General features: G+C 38.6%; 2 protein-coding genes across 7 annotated transcripts in view; both read left to right on the forward strand.

Annotated features, from left to right (window-relative positions):
- LOC146481815 (uncharacterized) overlaps positions 1 to 2,174 on the forward strand; it is a 33,515-nt gene extending 31,341 nt beyond the window's left edge. For all 6 annotated transcript variants that reach the window (XM_085107871.1, XM_085107874.1, XM_085107876.1 and 3 more), the window contains exon 7: positions 844 to 2,174. In XM_085107871.1, coding sequence (XP_084963997.1) covers positions 844 to 1,024 — 181 coding nt within the window. In that variant the 3' untranslated portion in view covers positions 1,025 to 2,174. The remainder of the gene's footprint in view (positions 1 to 843) is intronic.
- Positions 2,175 to 4,434: 2,260 nt separating this feature from the next.
- On the forward strand, positions 4,435 to 23,656 carry LOC146481817 (uncharacterized). Its single transcript, XM_085107785.1, has 17 exons — positions 4,435 to 4,571; positions 5,714 to 5,837; positions 6,432 to 6,530; positions 7,392 to 7,457; positions 8,448 to 8,513; positions 11,528 to 11,619; positions 17,005 to 17,102; positions 17,476 to 17,603; positions 17,976 to 18,032; positions 18,139 to 18,213; positions 18,869 to 18,931; positions 19,425 to 19,481; positions 21,027 to 21,098; positions 21,443 to 21,502; positions 21,925 to 21,963; positions 22,111 to 22,202; positions 23,186 to 23,656. The coding sequence occupies exons 1-17, from the start codon at positions 4,459 to 4,461 to the stop codon at positions 23,304 to 23,306; spliced, it is 1,422 nt and encodes a 473-aa protein (XP_084963911.1). The 5' UTR covers positions 4,435 to 4,458; the 3' UTR covers positions 23,307 to 23,656.
- Positions 23,657 to 24,565: the final 909 nt, after the last annotated feature.

Consider the following 24,565-nt stretch of genomic DNA (forward strand, 5'->3'; position numbering starts at 1 on the left):
GTTACTTGTACTACTTCGCGATTATTCCAATTCGTTTAACTTGTACAATGTGGCTGAAATATCCAGTAATAGAAAAGTTGGGAACGGCGTTCAAGTTGAGACAGAGAATGAAAAAATTTACCATAATGTACTCACGTTCTTCACAAAACCTTGAATTTGGTCATTTCACGTTGTTGTTTGGCCGAGAACGGCGAAGAAATGTGCCAAAATTTAAAATGCATGTGTAAGGCCTTTGTTTTTCTCATAAAATCTATTGTTTTGTGATGTTCTCGTTGCTGTTGCCGTAGTAGCTTCTTAAACTCCCTGATTTTGCTTTTTAGAGGGCCACAAATTCGTCAGTAATTTGAGTTACTGTTACGTGTTCCCCTTTCGAAATAATGTCTTACCTTACCTTACCTTGCAATCGAGTATTGTACGTTTTAGAGCGGTTTTCAATTGAGTGTCGAAAGTAATTTCACTTTTGCTTTGGTTTTGCATTACTACGCTCTGTGATTGGTTAACAAAACTCGCGCCATTTTCTCAACCAATGGGAATCCAAACCAAAACCAATCGTGTTTTTGCCGCACGCGTTTTCCCGCGCTTGGCGCCAGTTACATGTATTTGCTTGGAATTCTGATTGGCTCATTGTGTTGTTTACATCTGTTGCGATTGGCCAGAGTAATTACTTTGGTTTTGGTTTTACGACACTCAATTGGAAACCGCTCCTCTGTGTTAATCTGGTTCAAGTCATTTCTTTGAAGTTCTTTGACCTCTAGTTGTCCGTATGAAGCGGGGTTTCTAAATTCAAATATTGTCAGGTAAATCGCACTTCATGCTAACAGTTCTTTTTCTTTCCAATCCTAGGTTCCGAGCTCTCAACAGGCTCTTCCGGGAATTCAGAGAGGCCCCAATGTCTCCGGTGCCCCCGGGGGAAAGTACTAAACCCGGATCGGTCCCCCATCCCCGCACGGACCCGAATCTCGTGTTCTTTTGTCGACAGGTGTACGATTACCGTATGGGAAGGATCATAAAGAACCCGGTGTGACCAATCCCCCCCCCCCCCGATCCTTCCCCCCTCCCTCCCTCCCCACCCCGCCTGGAGGTGGACTTAAAACCCCTATGAATCTTCATTTAACACTGCACGAAATGTAGCTTGGTGTGTAATTCAGTTAAAATCACTTTAGAATAAAGTGTGATCTGATGGCCCTTGAAGCCCAACCTATTAGCCTAATTCTTCGGACAACTTCGGGTTGTCTCGGTTAAGAACGAATTTGATATGTAAGACTTCGGATCATTTCCGAAAGTTTTTCTTCGACAAATGGGTCTTGCCCTGTAGAAAAATCTAATGCGGTTAAGCCAGAGTATACTTGATAGCAGATTTGTTTTAATAGCGGTAACACGTAATCCTAAATTATTTAACTTAAAAACTGAGTTGAAAGCAAATTTTTTGTTCAGTGACAAATATTTATAGACAGTTGTTAGAATAGTTTTCTGTGCGGGAACGCGCCGATTTTGTTAATTCGAAAAAAATATAGAAGTGCCGTTAGAAATACCTATATTTTTGTTATATTTGTTCGGCAACAATGTTCACGGTTTTAAGCGTGCTAGGTTGCAACAATTTGCGTGATAGTTTGTGTTAGTCAAATAATTGTACAACCATCGCTTTAGAGTGACAATGAAATGAAACATCTTGCGGTCTTTGCTTAGTGTTTTAGAGTAGTTTAAAAACGACCGACAATGTCTGTTCTGTCCGTCGTATCTAAACCAATGGAAAAGTAGTATTTCTTTATATCTTCAGTACTTGTCAGTTTACAATAAGTTTATTTCATAAGATTTCTGACCAGTATTCTATCTCGCACCGTTTTAATCTCTTTGTTGCCTTTTGGCGTTGTTGGTTTTATGTGAACATGGGAATTTTCTGACCGTCAAGTTTCCATGCGGTTATAATCCCCACTCATTTCAAGACAAATTTATTTTCGGAATTCATAGTAGTATTAACGCTGCTGTGTTTTAATGTTTGATACAGTAAATAAATAAACGACTAGTGGTATATCACTGATTAAAAAAATATTTCCATTTGTCTCCATTAGGAAGTACGCTATCGCCTTATACTTCCCCGTTTTGTTTGTGTTATTTTGTTTGTGTTATATAAGCGCATCGTTGAAGGCTTGTGAGAATAAAACGCTTGTTTTGTCCTTTTCTCTTCTTGTAGAAAACTCATCTCACCGACCAAACTGCAGAAAAACCAAAAGTTATCAGGGTAAAATACAGACCATGTTAAAACTGGCTTGTTTGAAAATAAAGATTTTCACATGATTGATTCGACGGAGCTTAAGAGGACGTTAGACACCATCCTCTGTGTTACTAAAGGAGGTGCGCTTTCTACTGCACTAGGAAATGTTAAATAGAGCTTTTAACTGATGATTGCCTTTCTTCAAAGATCAATACCTCTTTCAACAAAAATTGAACGAGTGCATGCGTAAGTTCAGTCAAAGCCTGGTGCACACTTTGGCGACACTTCTTACACTGAACTTATAGTCGAAGCTCTCCTTGCGACCACTCTCGTAAGCGACCAGCTCTAGTTACGACCAGCACTGTGAAACCCCGTTTGAATTGTCACTTAAACTCTGTAATTAGAAGCTCTCGTGGGCGACCGCGACCACTTTTGAGAATTACCAACTGGTCTTTTCCTTTGTTTTTAAGCTCTCGTAAGCGACCACTCAAAGATTCTGATACGTATTACGGCAACCCTTTAATAAAAGTATACACTTCGTGATCACATTTACAGTAATATAGCACTGGCTAATAATATTCGTAGATAAAGATCTCGAAACTAAAATTCAAGATAATTTGCGACTGGATCGAGAGTGTTACCCTGAGACCGAGGTAGAAAGCTTTATACTGAAAGCTCTGTTAAGTGACCAGCTTCTGTTGTTTCAGCTTTTTGTCTCTTACGAGAGTGCATTCTCGTAAGCGACCAGCTCTAGTTAGGACCACTTTTTAAAATTCCCGAGATGGTCGCTTACAAGAGCTTCGACCGTATGCGATAAGCACAAATATACTCGTAATTTCTTGTGCTTATTTCAGACCTTTTTGCGCTCGTGAAATAAGCATAATACAAGCACCGGCAAAAGGAGAAAATCGTAAGATAAGCACGAGTACGCACGTACAATTTTCCTTTAGTTATCAACTGTTGATAAACCAAACATTTGGTTCTACTCCCCACCGACGCAGCACCACAGTTTCTTTAGAAACTAACCCCCTTATCCATAAGAAAACAATATGACGCACATTGGAAGCTGGAAGCAATCAGATTACTATGCGAGCTATTCATACAAATCAAGTTTTGTCACAGTCTAAAAACAAAAAAGAAAAGCGTGTGTTATGATTATTTTTTGAGGCGTGTTCCCCAAAACACATCCTGCTAGCTGTGCTAGCAGAGTCTTTTCTAACTCTGCTCCACTGTCACAAAACATGCTCAGTAGTGCTTACATAACTAATAAAAATAAACAAAGTAAAAAGTAACTGGTTTACATGATTGCTGTATAGGAGCCCAAATATCAAAAAGGTGCTTCTGCCTTCTTTTTGAAAACCTTCAACCGAGGCCTTTCCCGATTGTGGTCGTAAAATGTTGGAAATGTGCTGGTTTAAGAATTGGCCCACAATTACACAAGACCTCTTGCAGAAAGGATGGGATTTTAGTTTTTACAAGGGACAATGTTATAGACGAAGATTTTTCGTAGTATAACGAGTACGGTTTTTAACGTTTAAGGTCGAAAGGCGGACAAGCTTGTGCAGAAGTAAGTCAACAATTTGGTCGAATTTTACTATTTTTGTTGCCGACTTTTTGCCCGAAAACTTTGTATTGTAATTTCGAATTGTTATAGCTTCAGATTTGAATGGCTGTTCGTGTTTCTCTCATCTCAAAAAAAATTCAAAAAAATGCTACCTAAATTCCATGCTATTATCATAACAACGTTACTTAAAAGCTTTATTTTTCGTCCTTCTCAATAACTGCTAATATCCGTTAAGAAAATTGCATCTAATTAGCCGTTAAAATATTAGATAATGATTGCAATAAGCCTGCTCACAGTTCCCTTTTTCCTCCTTGATGTGTGCCGTATAAAACCTATAATCTGCTCAAAAGTTGCTCAGAAAGGCAAAACTTGCTCGAGGTTGCTAGAAGTACACAAAGTTGCTTCAAACGCCGAAGTCGCTCAAAAAATGTGCCGACCGGGTTACTCTAGAGTAAGCTATGGCGACAAGTGATAAAATTGTAAGGAGTTTCCAGCTTTACGTTTAATGTCTGTCCGAAAAGCGAAGATAGACCCAAAATAGTGAGTCAGTAAGTTGCAGTACAAACAATAAAGTGCAGATCACTTCACGGTTGGTCACGTATATCGGTCACGGTTGGTCACGCATATCGGTCACGAAATAAGCATATTGACCGAGGAAACTCGGCACTAGACGGGTTTCAACATGGCGTTCGGTACCAACAAAATCCGTCTTTGTGATAGAGACGTTTTTCCTGCAATAACTGAAGGCCCTGCAAATGTGTTTTCAAGTATTCCGTTTCTTCTAGTGAAGCCCAGGTAAGCAATTTAGCTACGGAAGTCTTAAGCGACCTTTTCTCACCAAAAACCGCTACTACTTTCATCTATTTCAGGGCATTGCAGGCTTTTAGTTAATTCGGATTAGCGTGCAGTGTGTTCACCCGACCACATTAAAGTATTTTATTCAGAGAGATTGAGCTAGTTATATTGGCGTTTTCACTAAAGTGCGGTTAGACTGAGCGGCAAGGATTTGTGGGGCCACACTATACTAAGTTCGAATTAGTAGAGTTTGTGATCAACAGATTAATTGAGCTTTTAGCGTATTGACCCAGTACAATAGCACTGTCAAGCAAATACCTTACTATAATTAAGCTTAACTATTCCAATGAAAAAGATTTATATTGTGTTGCTGCTAACCGGGGCATACGATGGTTGAAACCGAACATTATCATTATTTTGGAGGCAGTGTCATGTCCCAGTGGTTAAGGTGCCGGACAAGTCAAGTCCCGCTCTGACCACTTGGATTTGTTTCACTGTAGCTCCGGTTTCAATCCAAGGCCACGCTATGGTCTGCCTACCACCACATGGGATTTTTAACAATGTTAAGTTCAGTTTGTATATTTATTTCGCTGATTTATAGTCTCCAAATTTCCCCTTCATTGCTAAATACATGTACTTTAACATTCAAATAGAGTTGTTATTGTAAATAAATAAATAAACAAACAAATAAATAAATAAATTATACTTTGAGCTGTACGAGAATTGTTTCGGTTTCAATGAAATTGCTTAGAAATATTATTCTTAAATTACCAAAGTTTTGGGGATGTACTCGAATGTTTGAGCGGCTCTCCAAAATCCCTTTGAAATCTTGGCTGAAATAGCGGCGATTTTTAGCAGAAATTTGGCAGATTCGCTAGCACAGTATTGTAGTTCTATTTTGACACATTCCACCAGGCAGCAATTGTTCATAATTTGTGCTAGCTTTTGTCAACATCTCATAATGCCACTTTTGCTTCTGTTGGCTGTCTTGTTGGGTAAGCTCACATTAGAACATGATAAAGATCTTCCAAGAATTTGAACTAATTAATGTAATAATTACATTGATTAGTTAATTATTATGATTATGATAATTCATAATTATTATAAATTATCATAATCATAATAATGTTATCTTATTATAGGTGGATAGCAGATGATTTGGCACAGGTCTGTCCACTTTGTTTGCAGAAGTTTACGCAAATCCGCAGAAAACACCACTGCCGTCAGTGTGGCCAAGTCCTCTGTAACAAGTGTTGCAACGAGAAGGTAAATAATAAATATTAATACTGTTTATGCTACTTCCCCAAAGGTGGGGGGGGGGGGGTTCTCCCATATATAAAAACTCTATATGGGTATGTACCACTATGAAGGGTATGGTTTAGTCTGGGTTAGGGTATAGAAATCAGAGGGTTTTGGTCTAGAATAGGGTTCATTTTCCAGGAAAAACGTAGATGAAATCCTAAAGTGTGACCATTCAAATGAAAGCTACTTAGCAGTACTTTCCTGTGGTGCTGTTTATTATGCTGTGTAAGGTAGTTCTTTTAAGTCTGTGGATGAAATCCTAAAGTGTGACCATTTAAATGAAAGCTACTGAGCAGTACTTTCCTGTGGTGCAGTTTATTATGATCTACAAGATAGTTCTGAAAAATCTATCATCAGGATGAAACCCTAAAATGTGAACAAAAAGTTTAGAGTTCTTGAGCATTACTTTCCACTGGTACAAGTACTGCTCATTTTTGGATAGTTCACAAAATTATTTGTGAGAATGTTTTCTCTGTAAGTAAAGGGATTGTTAGGTGAGTATTGTAAGTGCAAGACATGTTTCACATTATTTTATTCATACCTGACCTGTTTTTATAGGTTCCTCTTCCACAGCTTGGATTTGATGAACCAGAGAGGATTTGTGATAATTGTCTGGAGGTGACAGCTCTTGTGACCAAATCAAGGTCTCTTCAAATGGTCAGGAGGCTATTATGTAATGTACAGTAGAAGTAAAATAGTCATCATTGAACATTTCTTTTAATCCAAAGGCCACTATAAAAAAAAAAACCTGAATTCTTTATTAACAAATGCCAAAAGAAACATGCCCAGAGTCATATGCCTGGACTTACAATGTCATATAACTAACTACTATAAAAGAGAACTAATCACGAAGTATTGACAAATGTGCAAAGACAGTTAGATAAAGTTGAAAAGGCATCTATTCACAAAACAGCGTTTATGACGTTCAGTTCTGACACGTGGCAGGATGCAAGGGTGTCCCCTTTTCCTAAGGCTTCTTGATCTCTGGGGTGGAAGCAGTTCATGAAGGGGATGAGTATTATCAGCAGTTATCTTATCCCATAGTAGCCTATATTTGCTAGTAATTACATCAGTTATAGGTGTATATTTGCTGGTACAGCCATAACATAGAGCCTGCTTGCAAAACCTATCAATTTGCGAGAGACATTTACTATAGTGGGCACAAGCCCACACCTTAATCGCATAGGTGAAAATGGACATTATTAGGCTGTCAAAAGCAGTGTGAGCTCTTGAAGTGAGTAGCCCTAGTATTTACAAACTCTAAGAATGTACAGTCTAGAATTCACTTTGCTTAGCACTATATGTTTCCCTTAGTGAATGCCAGTTACAGTCAAACCTGTATTAAGCGGCACCATATTATTTGGTCACCCTCTATTAAGTGGTCAGTTGTGAAAGTCCCAAAACAATGTACCTCTATTAAACATTCACCTCAAATAAGCGGTTGCGGTCATCCTATACTGAGTATCAACACGCTGTATCTATTGTCTTGACCTGTTTTAAATGGTCATTTGTTTGCAGTCTTTCAAATTGGAAGCAGCGAAAGGTCTGGCAGAATTGTGCAAAGATCCTGCTGGACTTACCAAGGTGAGTTTAAGAAATTTACAGGTTTACTGTTTAGTAATTAACTAAGCTGTTGATCTCTGTATTGTTGCATTGTTTCTTTAGACAAGAAACTTTACATTGTCTTTCTGTACTGTTGGGGTTTCATTAAGTGTTGGGCATCAGGTATTTAAACCACAGTGTGAGAACTGCATCTTGCCTAGTTATAAGATCACTGGAGGACATGGCTGCAAAGAATTTTCTTTCCTTTAAAGGATACTGTTATGATATTTTCTGGACATAAGATACTTAGAAATCATGGCTGTGTAATTTTCAATCAGATTTATATTTTTAGTTTTTTACTTTATATGATATTTTACACCCAATTTAGTTTATTTTATAGGGCCTCTATGGATAGCAGTTTTTTACCTTGTACAAAAACTGAAGGAGTTACTCTATTAAAATGAAGGTTTCTTAGAAAACGCAACGATGATAAAGTTTTTTCATTTTCAAAACAATGTTCATCGATATAGCATTAAATTATTTTTAAAACAGTGGTCCAGACATATATGTCTGATCAAAGTTGGGATTATATGCAGTTCCAGAAATAATCCATACCCACCCCATGGAAGGTCATTGGAAATTCCTAGGGGGAGGGGGGTCTTAAAAGTCAAAATTTTAGAAGCAAAGTATGAAGCTAAACTGGAATTTCCTGGGGGGAGGGGGGGTGCAAAACAAAAAAACCTCCTGTGGGGGTAGTATGGATATTTTCTGGAACTCCACATTTCACTGAACTAAAAGAGTTTGAACATTTGGTCGTTTGTTTTCTGATGTCCGAGTTGTAAGCACCAGCGATACTGTGTCTGATCCATTACTGTTGCCATGGATACACGTATGGCTTTGCACCCTTATATAATAAAGTGTGTTGTAACATTTATGGAGGATTTGAGGGTCGTTGGTTTTTGAGGCCGTGTGGGCAACTTTATAATAGGCTCTTGTGCGACTTTACTTTTTTTTACAACTTCAATTAACCAGGTTGTTGAGATGGGTGGAGTCCAGACACTGATATTTCTTAGTCAAAGTGGAAATGAAGAAGTAAAGGTAAGCAACTTATTAATTTTGTTGATTATTAATAAATACAAACCATAACAGTTTTCAGTCATGGATATAGAGCTCCTCTTCTTCATTGGTATTATTAACTCTTTCACTCCCATGATCTGAATGTTAACTCTCCTTACTGACTGCCATACAATCATTTCTTTTTAAAGTTAGTTTGCACAATTTAGTGTTTACATCAAACAATATCACCTTGTGTCAATAAGAGGGTATCCAACAAAGCTGCTCTCGGATAATGGTACTCAGCTTACGGCAGCAAACGAAGAGCTCCAGAAAGTTTCCCGGGCTTGGGACTGGGACGAGCTTGTCGCATTTGGCGCAACAAAAGGAATGCAGTGGGAATTCGTCCCTGCCGACGCGCCTTGGCAAAATGGTGTTTCGGAAGCACTAGTAAAGTCAGTCAAGAAAGCGATTGCAGTTGCCATCGGTGAAAGTATCGTGACCTTCTCTGAGCTGCAAACAGTGTGTTATGAGGCTGCGAATTTAGTGAACGAGAGACCGATTGGCAGGCATCCCACATCACCAGACGACGGGATTTACTTGTGTCCCAATGATCTTCTGTTGGGTCGATCTACTCCAAGGGTTCCTAGTGGTCCATTCAGAGAGACCAGCAACCCCAACCATCGCTACGAATTTGTTCAACGTGCAGTCGACACGTTCTGGCGGAAGTGGACCAGAGACTTCTTTCCAAGTTTAATCATTCAACAGAAGTGGCATACAGCGCGACGCAACGTGATGGTGGGTGACGTTGTGCTGATTCAAGATTCCAACCAAGTCAAAGGGAACTGGAAATTAGGAAAGGTGTCTGAGGTTCATCCAGGAGAAGACGGCAAAGTGCGAAAAGTGGAGGTGCAATACAAGAACCCTAAACCAGGTGAACCGGTAAACAAGTACCAAGGTCAAGGATACGTAACCGTTCAGCGACCTGTGCAAAGGCTGGTAGTGCTGGTGCCTGCTGACGAGGAGAGAGGCGGGATTCTGAACAATGACCTGTGAACGATTTCAGTTATTCCAAACGAGTATTGGTCATGCTTTGTAAGGCGGAGTGTTTCGCGCAATCACGCGCGAAAATGCACACGTGCACGTGCGTGCTTCAGCTAATTTATATTCTGCTTTAGTTGTTAATTTCACCAGTCGATTTAGTTTTCCTACAGTTTAGTTTTGTATTTCGCTAACGCCGTTTACGCAGAGAGACAGAGCACCGGGTAATTATCTTTGATTTACGCACTTGTTTTAGTTATACCATTACTGTATTATTTAGCTTTCTATCTGTATTTTATTTGTAGGTTTCGAAATGACTTTGATAACAGTGTATTAAATACGTTCTGACAATCGGCTAGCGAAACATTGATGGTTTTCTTTATTCTCATCACCTGTCTGATTGACAATGTATTAATAATGTAAGGAGAAACTACACATTGATCACTCCAGGGAGTAAAAGGGTTAACAAAGCAGTCATTAGTAACCAGCAGTGGGTTATTATGGTCGGCTACATAGAGTTAGAAAATGACCGAAAGTTTAAAAATTATTTGATGTTATGATTCTAAGCCTGATGAATAGATGATTCATGTAATTTTGCAGTCAGTGCACAGGCACACTCTGAGAAAGAAAATCCTACTGTAGTTCTTCCAACAGGAGTTGAACCTATGATCTTCCCATTACTAGTTCGGATGCTCAGCTACCACTGGGCTACAGGAGACTCGTGGGAGCTAAGGCCATTAAACTGTAGGTTTATGTGACAAACATCCTGCATACTGCTAGGATTGGAATGCCAATGTGTGGTCATCGGTATCTGTGGATCTCGGGAGATCATGGATCTGCGCCGGGGTTAGAGCATCGTCTGCTGTGGCTGTGCAGACCTATGTGGGACTGGCAGACTCTACCACAGGCGATGCAGGTGAAGGGGCTGTTGGGTGAAGATGGAGGCTGGCGATTCTTCCGACGAGCGCGTTTCTCCTCCGCAGTCTGCCGCTGCTTGTCTTCAGACCTGGCCAAGCCAGTGTGGAGCTCATGCCTCCATCTTCTTCTGTCAGCCGCCAAGTCCTCCCATGTGTTGACATCGATGTCCAGCGACTTGAGGTCCCTCGTGCAAACATCACGAAAGGGCAGCTTTGGGCGTCCTTGAGCTCGAGAGCCTGCAGCAAGTCCTTGCTGGTGCAAGAGAAGCTGTCTATGAGTGTCTGGAGTTGCTGTTCTGTGTGAGAGACAAGAGCTGCATCATCTGCAAAAGGCATGTCCGTGATCAACGTCTCCCGAATCTTGGTCTTGGCCTTGAGCCGAGCGAGGTTGAAAAGCTTTCCGTCTGAGCGGGTGTGGAGGTAGACACCTTCTTTAGAGGTGCCAATTAGGCTTGTTTGAGCCAATGTGTGGTATATACAAAAAAAATGTGATGTTATGTTTTAAGCCTGGTGAAAGGATAATACATGTGTTTTTTCAGTCTGCTTATGTCACTGACTGAATAAATACTACATCTGTCAAGAAGGAAAAAGTTTCTTATTTTATGACTGGTTCCTTTCCTTGTGGAACTGGTCGGCTTCTCAAAAGCTTATAAAAGACAGCCTTGTAGTATAGCCATTTGCTACCTAGCTGTGAATAATGGTAATGATAAATAGGTTTTCCAGTGTATGTGTTAAACTGCGAGAGAAGGGAATATCTGAGGGAGATGCGGGTGGGCCAAAACACATTAACAAAAATTTTTCACATTTACTTTGGTAAGAAAATAGGAAATGAGTGGGGACCTGTATAATAACAAATTAAAGTTAAAGAATATCAGTGTTCACAGAATGAAATGGAGGCTTGTAGGATAGTGAAGATATAGCTGTATCAAGCTCATAGATTAAAGATATGCTTTGTAGCTACAAGCAATAATAAATTATTATGTTAGTAGAAGTCACATCTTCCTCTGTAATTACCAGAGGTGTGTGGAAATTCAGTGCCAGTTACTGTTTGAAACTGAAGTTAATGAACTTAATAAATTATCTTATTTGTTTTGATTTTAGGCAGCTGTTGCATCAGGACTGCAGATACTCTCCACTCATCCGCCATTGCACTCCATGTTAGCCAAATGTGGTGGTGTGAAAGCTTTGTGTAGGTAAGAGAAGACGATGGGAACTCAGACAAGGGGGTTGTTACATAATAGGTTTTGTAGAATCGTTTCGTAATCAGATTGTAAGACGTGTGTGCTTGAGTGAAGACAGGATTTAAACAGCGTGTTGTATTTATTCATTGTGTCCATGCTTCTCCTGTTCACACTGCTGCAATTGCTCAGATATAACAGAGCTGGGAACGGCTGATTTTTATTATGTATGCGCCAATATGGCTGCCAGTTACAATTCATTGCTCCGCACACTATGTGCGTTTTTGTTGTTTTCCTCCCTCGCTCGCTTTTATTGTCACCGGCGACCGATCTTTAAAGATCTAAACTACTGTCATCAAGCAGGACTTCGGAGTTTAGACCATCCTACGCCTGATAATTTTAAATGCTTCTACATCAACGTTAGTTTTCACTTCAAACGTCGACCGCCTTCTGACAAACTTTCACTACCAATTTCGAAGATAGCGAAGCATGGACTGATCACCCTGGCTCTTCCTCGTCCTTTCTTTGACATCGATCTTACTGTATACATGGATGTCCACAGTAACCCCGGCCCTGATCTCGAAAATTCTTCGTTTCATCGACCGACATTTTCAGACAGAGATTTACATATTACTGCCACCTCTGAGAGAGTTAATTATTCAAGACAGCAATTGCTGGATCTGAGAGCAAGATCTAAGCTTCAGCCCGACCTTTACCAGTTCCTGAAATTTCAAGGGATTCTTAGAACACGTCGCACTCGAGCGGGCAAGTCCATGAAGCAATCGTGTGGTTTTCACAGAATTAGTCCTCTATGGAAAGTTCGAAAACCTTCAATTGTTAAATTTACTGCTGGAGCAAATTTAAATAACTTGGTGACGATTAAACGACATCCGTTGAGCTCTACATCTGCAAATTCGCTGAATTTTTGCCTTCTAAACGCAAGATCCATCAACAACAAAACACTGCAAATTAAAGACTACGTGGTAGACAAAAAGATCGACATCTTTGCTTTAACAGAAACCTGGCTTAAACCAGATGACTGCTCCGATTATATTATTCGCGACATCAGTCCCACCGGATACGCTTTTGTTCATACACCAAGACCTGATGGAAATGGTGGAGGTGTTGGTCTACTTTACAGGAAAAATCTAAAAATGGAGCAAATTAAATCGGATCCGTGCAAATCGTTTGAATTTAAGGAACTGCTTCTTCACTCCTCTGCGTCCATTATACGCATTATCATCATTTACCGTCCTCCAATTTCTGCCAAGAACGGTCTTACACATGTTGCTTTTTTTGATGATTTTTCCTCGCTGCTGGAAAGGCTAGTGTCTTCTCCTGACCATCTTCTCCTCGCTGGTGATTTCAATTTCCATGTCAACAATTCATCTGACAATACCGCAAATAAGTTTCTTGACCTCTTAAACTGTTTCAATCTGGAAGTCTCAAATGTCTGCACCCCCACGCATAAAAGCAACAACGTTCTGGACCTTCTAATCACCAGATCCGGCGAAGCGACCGTCTTAAATTTGTCAGTCAATGACCCGGTTATCTCTGATCACTTCGCTGTTCACTGCAACTTGGCTATCAAGAGACCACCTAAGGCTAAGCTCCCCTCACATCACGTAAACTGCGCACCATTGATCCAGACAATCTATGGTGTGATATTCGTTCCTCCGCCTTATACAACTCACCGTCGCACGAAATTACGGACCTCTGCAATCAGTATGACTCGGTTCTATCTTCAATCCTGGATAAACATGCACCTCTGCGCACAAGGATCATCACCTTACGGCCTAATGCTCCTTGGTATAGTGAGGAAATCAGAAAACAAAAATCAACCTGCCGCAAGCTTGAGAGGCGCTGGCGACGCTCCAAACTTGAATCAGACTATCGACACTATGCAAATCAACGCGCTGTTATTCGGAATATCATTTTCGAGTCAAAAATGGGTTACTACTCTAATCTCATTTCGGAGGCTGGCAAAGACAACAAAGCCCTGTTTCGTTCAATTGACCGTCTCCTCCACAGGAAAGCAGAGAAAAGCTTCCCAACCAGCTCCTCGGCTGAGGATCTCGCTAACACATTTGTCACCTTTTTTGAAAATAAAATAACCCGCATCAGAAACATACCTACTCCTCCAGAAATTCCTGAATTCTTTTCCTCCTTGGACATTTCCACCATTGATTGTGAGCTTAGCAATTTTTCACCCACCTCGAATTCCGAACTATCGAAAATTGCTTGTTCTGTTGTACAGAAATCATGCTGTCTAGACCCTTTACCTGCCACTTTACTGAAAGAACACTTCGACTTGCTATTACCATCTATTTGTAGGATTGTAAACTTGTCGCTGGAATCTGGTCATTTGCCTTCGTCTCTTAAAAACGCCGTTTTAACACCTCTACTAAAGAAACCAAATCTGGATCATGAAGTTCTCGATAATTTTAGGCCTATCTCGAACCTCAAGGTTATCTCCAAAGTTATTGAGAAGGTTGTCGCTGTGCGTCTTCAAGCTTACCTTGATTTTAACCAACTAACAGAGCCGCTACAATCAGCCTACAAACTCTTTCACAGCTGCGAAACTGCCCTCGTTCGCGTTCATAATGATATTTTGCGTGCTATTGATAATCGTCACTGTGTCATGCTCCTGCTACTTGATCTCTCCGCTGCATTTGACACTGTCGACCACGAAATATTGCTCAAAAGATTGAACTCCAAATTCTCTATATGTGGCACTGCACTCAATTGGCTCCGCTCCTACCTTACTAACCGCACGCAGGTTGTCTTAATTGACGGGAGGAAGTCACAGTCTCTTGAGCTCAAATGTGGAGTACCTCAAGGCTCCGTTCTTGGGCCCATTCTCTACCTCCTTTACACTGCTCCACTTGCCGACATTCTACGTCTCCACGACATGCAATTTCATTTCTACGCCGATGATACTCAGTTGTATATTTCCTTTTCTACTAATGACGATCTGGAACTAACCAACAGCATCGCTAAAATTGAGAAATGTTTATCTGACCTTGATCAGTGGATGTCCTTAAACAAGCTGAAACTAAACAAAGACAAAACCGAACTTCTCTACCTCTATTCAAAGTATTGCCCTCAACAGTCTCTACCTCCACTTCGTTTTGGATCTGATACAATTCAGCCGTCTCTATGTTCCAGAAACATTGGTGTCGTTTTTGATAGTACTATGTCGATGCTCCCTCATGTTAATTCTGTTTGTAAATCTGCCTTCTATCATCTTCGAAACATCTCTCGTATAAGAAAATTGCTATCCACTACAACCACTGAGACTCTAGTCCACGCTTTTATAACCTCCAAGTTGGATCACTGTAACTCTCTCTTATACAATGTTCCGAAATATGTCATTAAAAAGCTTCAGTCAGTACAGAATGCCGCGGCTCGACTGATCACAGGCTCTCGCAAGTATGACCACATAACCCCTATTTTATTTGAACTCCACTGGCTTCCAGTTTCCGAGCGAATCAAATTCAAAATAATTCTGCTCACCCACAAAGCTCTTCACCAACAGTCCCCCATCTACATACAAGACCTGATACGCCGCTATACAACTTCAAGAACGCTCCGATCGTCGTCTGACACATTTCGCCTATGTCATGTCAGCCATAACCTAAAGTCGTATGGCTCCAGAGCTTTCGCTGTTTCGGCCCCAGAACTCTGGAACAAACTACCTATCGACATCCGTAATTGCGACAATTTAAATGTTTTTAAACGTAAACTTAAGACTCATCTTTTTTCGAATTATTTTAAACAAATATGATTTTTACTTTGTAAAGCGCTTAGAACAGAACTGGATAAGCGCTATATAAGTAGTTATTATTATTATTATTATTATTATTATTATTATTATTATTATTATTATTATTAACGGCGAAAATGGTCCAGTCAGTTTTAAGACCATTTTATTAACCAAGGTTTTAGTTTACACACTAGCAAGAGAGTGAGATTGAAGTAATTAGCTGCTTAAGGTGATTCCGTTGAATTGCATTGCGCATCCTTGCTGCGCATAATTTTTTGCGTCATTTAGCGCGCGCACGAGCGCGCGCACGCACAACATTACGGGATTTCCTTGAGGTTAAGCTCGGCAGGAAAATAAATGGTCCTTTTCTTCTAAACGAGCACGGTGACCCCCATTTTTTAATGCATCAATTTAAATGTCATACGGTTGACCACTATATATCGCCATTTAAAGAAAAGTTTAATACTCTACTTTGAGATATTTTCATTAGAATGCTTTAAAAAGCACATATTAAGGTAGTGCTGCTTACGTGCACCCGCAGCAAAATCTTTAATTTCTTTCATAATCTTTATTCCAGTTCAATTAAAATAGTCTGTTGTGTAAGATTAAAGTACATTTTGTTGAACTGCTTCGATATTTTAATGCAAGAAATTAATTTTTATAGATATGATAGTTCCCTTTTCTGATTACTAGCGTTCCTAATGTAAACCTCGTGGGTCATCTATTTACTATAATAGCCATCCAGGTTGCACAAAAACGAGCACGGTGACCCCCATTTTTTATTGCATTTTTGTAATGCTCATAACATAGTCATGAACTGGACCAAGTCTTAGACAATTTTTAAAACTCCTTCTTTTTCAACGTAATCACCTTAATGCCGTAGTTCCTATTGCCATAAAGTGTACTAGAGATCTCAACAGACAAATAATAACAATGTGATGTTTGGCATAAAGGGGGAACCCTGCTCCGCAATCGGTGTAACAGACGACTCCCATAGCATGACCATAAAGCCTTACTTATCTCCCCAGCGCTATTAAACTGTATTAATGACCAGCGCTGGATCGGACAAGTTGTAGGCAGGTCCAAAACTAAAACAATCTAATAGCCTAACTCTGCACGGCACTACGAACTGAAGCCTCCGGCCAGCATTGTACAAAAAGTATTTGGCATATTTTTAAAACCATCTCAAGCCTAATAATTATTATTCTGCAACGCTGCAAAGCGACTCCGCTGGCACGCGCCGGTTAAAAGCATGCAATGAACTTCAAGGTTGTAGAGCTAAAAATAGCCTGAAAACAAAAAACTTGGGGAAGTCGCTGTGAGACTTAACAGTCACTGATACTTGCAAAGCAAGTATCCCCCAAGCCAACTAATGACAACAATTACGGGAAAGTAAAGCAGACCATACGTGGCACAGCGGACAGCAACACATTGCGAGGTCTGCTTATGTAAAGCTGATAGCAGTCTGAAGACCACCTTCCTAAGACTTAAATAAGCCAGTCTGGCAAGCCTGCAGCGGCCGCTGTTGAAGCAGTGCTGATACAAAGACCATTTTATTAACCAAGGTTTTAGTGTACGCATTAGCAAGAGAGAGAGAGATTAGTAATTAATTGCTTGTTGTTTCAATTTTGTAGCATACTTTCAACTGTAAATGAGAGTCAGGAACAGACTCTGATTGACGGCATCAGTGCATTGATGATATTCTGTAAATCACCTGAATTAAAAGCACAAGGTCAGTTAAGTTTACTTGCTACATTAGACGCAATTCTGCTATCCCCTATCTTGAGTAGCAGTAGTCTACTACTTTTTTTTTCAAACTTGACCTGCTCCCTTGATACTTAAAGACAAAGCTTTGTTCAGTATTGAAACTCACCCATTCTATTAAGCACCTTCCACCCCCTCCCCCAAACATGGCCTAAAATTATTAATTAACCTCCAAGGTCTGCGAGTCTGAGAGCAGTGGTTTAACTTGGTAAAATTAATATAAATATTATTATTTACATGTGTTAAATTTAATAATTTGTAAATATCTCTTATTTGAGTTTGATTTTCCACAATGATTAATATTATGTAGCTCGTACTCTTACAAATTTTCAATACAATAGCATTAGCTGATGGAGCATTGGATCCTGTGTTGACTCTCTGTGCAATGAAAGAAGCCATAGCACTTCTTGCTCTGATGACACTAAGTCACATCGTTGAACATCAAGCAAACCTTGCACCCCTTATAGAGGTCAGTACTTTTGTTATTTTTGTCAGTGCCAGTGAAATTGAAGGGCTCACACCATACCCGACCTATGTTGTATTTCAGATCGCTTTCTGTTGTTTTAGCTCAGATTCACCAGAGTTTTTGCATGTGACCTTGAATTCCTTCAGGAAACGTTGCTCCAATGATTTATCTGCTGCTTTGCTCTTCATTTTGTGATAAAAACGGAAATCTTGCCCATAAATATTATAGGTTTTAATTGACCACTTAGCATGGTTTCAAGAAATCTTTTCAAATCTGAAGTGGCTTAATTAATGCGTGCCTATTTATGCAAAGAATAACATTTGATGATGATGATGATGATGATGAAAGTTAAATATACTGTTTTCATTTCTGCAGAGTAATCGGAATGCATTGCCAAGAATTTTAGCATTAACAAAGGCACAAGATGAAAAGGTATCGTGCGGGAAAAATACAATTTTAAAAAGGCAAAGAGCTTAAAAACCTAATTATTAAATTCATTTTAGTTCCTTGGAAATAAGAATTATTTTCTTGTTTTTAGATTCAGGAAATATCACTGAGAATTTTAGCACAGATGTCTGTTGGAACAGACTGGCAAAGGCATCGTATTGTTCAGGTAAAGACATTCTTCTTAAGTTCATTTAGAGAGTTGGTAAAACAGTGTGTGGCTAGCTAGTAGGTACCTTTATCCTTGCCATGAGCTCCATTCAGTACCATTTAAATGATAATTTGCTCCACTTTGTCTCTTTTTACCCAGGAAAAACGTTAGTTTGACTATGATGAGCTGCCACTCCAGAGGGGGTAGTAATACTCCTAGTCACTTTATGCTGAGTATCCTGTGATGGACTAGCATCCCATCCAGGGGGGAGTAGTAATACTCCTAGTCACTTCATGCTGGGTATCCTGTGATGGACTAGCATCCCATCCAGGGAGGAGTAGTGATACTCCTAGTCACTTCATGCTGGGTATCCTGTGATGGGCTAGCATCCCATCCAGGGAGGAGTAGTAATACTCCTAGTCACTTCATGCTGGGTATCCTGTGATGGGCTAGCATCCCATCCAGGGGGGAGTAGTAATACTCCTAGTCACTTCATGCTGGGTATCCTCTGATGGACCAGTATCCCATCTGGGGAGAGTAGTAATACTCCAACATGTAGTCATTCATAATGGGCATCCTTGGCTGAAATTAATGGTATATTATTCAATTAAGATGCACGTATGCCATAAAAGTTTTCTTTGAAACTAAATAATAATATTTCTCTAATTTGCAGGAAGATTTCTCAGCTGGAAGATGTTTAGTTGAAGCTTTGACAAGGGGACCAAAGAACCTTCAAGTAAGATAACTGGTGATATGAGCACTTTTTGTGTGATTTGCTGAACTAGGAAAAACATGACTGTATTGAAAAACCAAAACTGGCATTGTTTTAAAGTTATTGAACTGAAATTGAAATATAATAGTTATTATTGCTTAATTTTCAAGCAAGTGAAACAATATTAAGACCAAAGTATCACTTAATTAAGACATTAGTTCTTGATTGGGTCCTTCTGTTGTTACTGACAGTAAAGTCATATTTATTTAAAAATGATCAATTTTATTACAAAATGTGTCAACATTAAATGCTTCTCAATGTTGCCAAAACAACTTGGGTAGTTGCTCATGCTGTATTTACTGTATTTATAAATAGACACCTTCAACATAATTATTCTTCAAATAATTTTGCAAAAATTTAGTGTGGCAAAACACCACCTTTCCAAATTCCTGAAACTTGCATGTAGTTATTGCAAAAGTTCCTTTCATAAGACATACTTTTATTTATCCTCCTCAAGGTCCTTGTGAATGCGTCATGTCTGATTGCTAATCTTGCAACAGGAGATCAAGACCAGGTGCGCTTTAAATTATTATTAGTTCGTAATTGAACGACATAACATACGTGTTAATAATCTTTCTCGTTTTTTGTACTTAATACAATCTCTAGAAGTTAACTAACTAAAGATATATTTTTTTTATTTAATTTTGGTACCTATTATTACCCTTTCTTTCATTTGAACGGCTCGGGGCAAGAATGTCCTCCCGGGTTTTCGTCAAATTTCAATGTGCTCAAAAGTAACTGAATTTTGGCATGTGGACTTCATTCCAGTTACGAAACATTGCTCTGTATTTTTTTTGCTGATTTCCTCTTCGTTTTCAAGAAATAACGTATGCAAAAACGCAAGTTTCTCCCGTTGACAACTTGTGTTTAATATGGAGAAACAAAAGAAATCTAACACACCTGACACAATGAAATCAGTGAACCGAAGCCGCTGGTTATTCGTTCTGATACAGTGATTTGCTAATTAGATCACGGCTTCTGCATTAGAGTCACAGAATATCAATCTAAAGGGATTCTGGAGGACTGTGTATATGATCCCTTTTGTGATTCATGGGACATTACCAGAGAGCTGATTCTTATATACGGTAATTCCACCTCACATGCAATCTGGTCTGCTGTTACACCATGTATTGCTTCAAACATAATGTAGACATAAGAAGAATGTATGTCCAGTGCTTTTAACTGAGATGAAATGTGGAGAACCGGGTTTAAAAAATCTGAGCTCAAGGGCCAAGACTTTTATAAACTATATGGCCTGATAAATTCACAGTACATATAGCTTGCAAACCTAGAGACCGATTCTACAAAATCAGAGATTGTGAGACTTTCCCTAGATTTAGTGAGATTCTGGACATTTCAAGGGATCATTCTACAACTTTAAAATTTCCAGTGTCCTATCTTAGGTTTAGCCCTAGAGCTGTTGATCTTTACAAATGAAGGGATTAGGACAAAGCAGACCTACAGTATAGTGCTTTTCAGATAGCTTTTTGTTGTTTTAGCTCAGATCTGCCAACGTTTTTGTGTGTAGCCCTCATTTCCTTGCAGATAATGTTGCCTTGTTGTCTCATTAGGGACCTTCAGATTTGACTACGACTACGAGATTGAGTACGAGTAAGACTTTTCAAATCTAGTTGGCGTGGTTTAGATAATCACTTATCACACCAATCCTGTTTCTAGGGTTTCCTTATCTGTTGGTAAACCAACGGGAAAGAGCGAGGTTCTGGGGATGTGACTTAATTAAAATTTGAAAGTTGTACTCGTACTCAATCTCGTACTCGTACTCTGATCTGAAGGTTCGTACTATCTACTGCCGGCTTTGTACTTTGTTTTGTTCATTTTCTACAATACCCTTGATTATAATTGCACGTGTACTCGTGCAAACATGAAACATAATTATTTCAGATAACATGGAAGTATTATTTATACATGTATTTTCCTCCAGAAACCCTTAAATCTGGGAAGGCATTTTTGTTGAGTAGGTGCATCTGTTGAGGTGCAGCACTACTGATTATTCATTCTAAGATTCATTACGTGTAATTGCAATTTCTGTTTACTGCAGATGTCGCTCAGGGATTGTTTACAAGCCATGTGTTCACTGACGTCATCTCATACAAGACATAAAGACATCCAGGTACCAGGTTCACAGCTTTTGTTAAGCTTTATTTTTTAAACATGCACGCCTGGCTGCATACAACTGGTTTGCAAAAAAATCATACTAGCGGCAACATCTTCTTATTTTTAAGAAGAGTTAGTAGAAGATATTTTATCATCACAATTAAATTTTGTACATTTTAAAATACTTAATGAGAGTTCCAGGCCCACTAACTATTTTGAACTCATTAATTATGATTTGGCTTTTCCTTTTTCCTTGTTTCATTTTCATATTATTACAGCACATTCAGACAGTTTTGCTTTACATTTTATTTTTAATTTTTTACTCCTGGGATTGATTGAGGTTGTTACTTTTACTTACAGACACATGTATCTAGAGCTCTTGGAAACTTTGCAAAGTTTCATCAAAATTCTTCAATTCTGGTAAGTGCATTGGCCACACATTACATCAGAGGGTTTCATCATTGTTCTCCATAAAGTTACCGTGTGTGTTCAGGTAGAAAATTTTTAGATTTTCATTTTTATCCATGGAAATAAACTTTCCAGTAATATCTTACAAACAAAAATACTTTTTGAAAAAGGGTGAATATTTGCCAAGAAATTGGGATTAGGCGTCAGGAGGCAATACTTGTTTGTTTATATAAGTTTTGTCAAACTTTAATTTTCGCTTAGAGGGGACACTTTCAAAAGTAACAACTCAAAAATGATTTTGCCGATTTCAGTCAAATTTGGCCAGATGAAAGAAAAGTTTATAATCAACATTTTCTTATCATTAATGTGTGAGAGATATCGATAATTCTAAAAGTTATTTCAGGACTTGAAAGCCATTTCCATTTGTTTCTTAGATTGATTACCTTCCAAGTGTTGTGGAGACACACCTCAAGGTACTGACAGTAAACGTAAAATGTTTTAAAATAATATTGTGTAAATATATATAAATAATTATTGTGTAGCAATCTCCTAATAGATTGTTGAATTTATAATGATTTATTATTAAATAAAATTATATTTGCAATGTATGTACATTGTAGTCAACAGATAATACAATAAAGTGCCATGGCCTAAGAACAGTCATGTACCTTATATCTCATCAACAAGAGAGGGCTGTGGAGATGTTAATAAGGTATGATTGGTTTTATGAGCAGTGGAGTTTGAAAAGTAAAGTAAAGTGTTTCAAGTGGGATAGCAAAGCAAGCGAACCATACCGGTCAACATGCATGAAAATTGCCAACCCTGCTTGAAAGTTTTTCCTGATCCACATGTTGCATCTCTTTGTGGGAGGCAATTTTTGTATATGCTTGCATGGTTCATCTGCTTTATTATTATTTTATTTTATTTTAATAGCCTTGCCTGGTGCAGTGGTGAGAGCACTCGCCTCCCACCAATGTGGCCTGGGTTTGATTCCCAGACTCAGCGTCATATGTGGGTTGAATTTGTTGTTGGTTCTCGTCCTTGCTCCGAGAGGTTTTCCTTCGGGTAATCCGGTTTTCCCCTCTCCTCAAAAACCAACATTTCTAAATTCCAATTCGATCTGGAAAATGTCCCCAATTAGTGCTCAGCACTAAATACATTGACACTTAAATAAAGTGATTTATTTTTATTTTATTATTTATTTATTACCAGTGCACTGTACTTATAAGGACGGTGCCCACTAATACCAAAGTATTTTTGTGCAGTTTATGACTATGCAGGAAAAGCAGATCTTAGCAAGTGCTATGGAAATCCAAGAAGAAAATTTGGGGTAACCATGCATTTTTTAGAGATAATTAAGCAACAATTATTCTAAAAAGCAGTAAAATACAAAGCAATGTATGGCATTTTTTCCAAATTGAAGCTTTATTATCTCTGAATAATGCATGGTTACCCCTAAAAGAATTTTTTGGATACCAAAAGCACTTGCTAACTTCTGCTTTCCCCAAATAGTTTCAAAGCACACGAAAATATCCCTGTATTGGTAGGCACCACCCATAGGAAACCCAAGTCTCTCGAGATGCGCAGAACATATGCGCAGTAACAAAAGTAGGCACTGTCCTTAATCATACACTTGGCAACATCCTTCAAAGGTCTCTTGTTGATTGTATTGTTTTGAAACTTTGTTATTTTCAGAGATGGAGCCCAGGACGTCCTTTCAAACTTGGGTACATTTCATGGCATTGTTGATGCAATTCAAACTGGTTTGCTTAAAATTGTTCCTACTCTAAGTGACTGCGCTGTTACAAAGAGATAACAATGTTGTTTATAGGTTTGGAGTTGTAAATAATTTATTAGATAATCATTAAATATAGGATATTACATGACTGCGCAAAAATTTCTCTTTGAGTCTGGAAAAATATTTCATGAGTGAGCGCAGCGAACGAGTGAAATATTTTCAACACTAGAAGAGAAATTTCGTATCCCCAAGCGGCCATGTAATGTTCTGTTTATAATACATAAACACCAATGAAATACCAAATCATTGCAAAAGGCCGGATTTATTAATATGTAACCATAGCAGCGGTGATCTTTTCACATGTAAAGATAACATGTTATTTTCACATGTGAAGATATCATGTTTTCGCGCGAAAGCTCACCTGGTATTCTATTTAGCAATTAGATTATGAGCTCGAGATTTCTATCGCGTGATAGTTGATGAGGGCAAAGCCCGAATCAACTATCACGCATAGAAATCGAGAGCGAATAATCTAATTGTTTTAGTATAAATCTACTAGTCGTTCAAAACTAAACAAGTAAATTATCTATTTCCTCATCGCAGACACTTCGAAAACGCGAAGAAGCGAGCGCCATTTTGTTGAAAATCGCTACTCACTATCTATCACAGAATAGATAGCGAGTAGCGTAGCCAATCAGAGAACGGCATTCGTGATAGAACACTAGTAGATTTATACTAATGGTGTTTATATAATAATTAGTTATTTCATTGCTCAATATTTTTTTTATTATGTTTATGATTGCAAACGTAAACAATATGAAAATTAATTCTTCTTTATAGCAGATCAGCAAATGTTATATCTTTTGGTAGACAGATACTGTCCGATGACAGTTTGTTCATCAGCACACTGTTTTTATTCTTATTTTATTAAACTGGACTCTAAAGTGAATTTTTCTAGTACAAAACCTGTTCACAAGAAAATGCTGGGTAACCTGTGCACATCACAGATGTCTTCTTCGGCATTAAGAAGGAGAAATGTGCACACATGTAATATAAATTTATAGAAATTTTAATGAATTATTTAAAATCGGGACACTAATAATAAAAATTCAATTTAATGATTTTTCCATTTATCATACAAAATTTTCCTGGCAGCATTTGTACAGGAGAGTGATAAACAAGGGGGATTTGTAGTTTCTAAAAGGTGTCATCCTCCTCTCTTCTCTAAATTGTGGTCAGCCTTGTCTTTAATCTATAGCCAAACAAAATGAATTGTATAATAATTATTATCAGCTGAGGTATATTAAGTACTTTGTTGGAAATTCCTTAGATTGATT

This window comes from Pavona decussata, unplaced genomic scaffold, assembly GCF_977016875.1.
Source record: "Pavona decussata unplaced genomic scaffold, jaPavDecu1.1 SCAFFOLD_48, whole genome shotgun sequence".
NCBI classification, from domain to species: domain Eukaryota; kingdom Metazoa; phylum Cnidaria; class Anthozoa; order Scleractinia; family Agariciidae; genus Pavona; species Pavona decussata.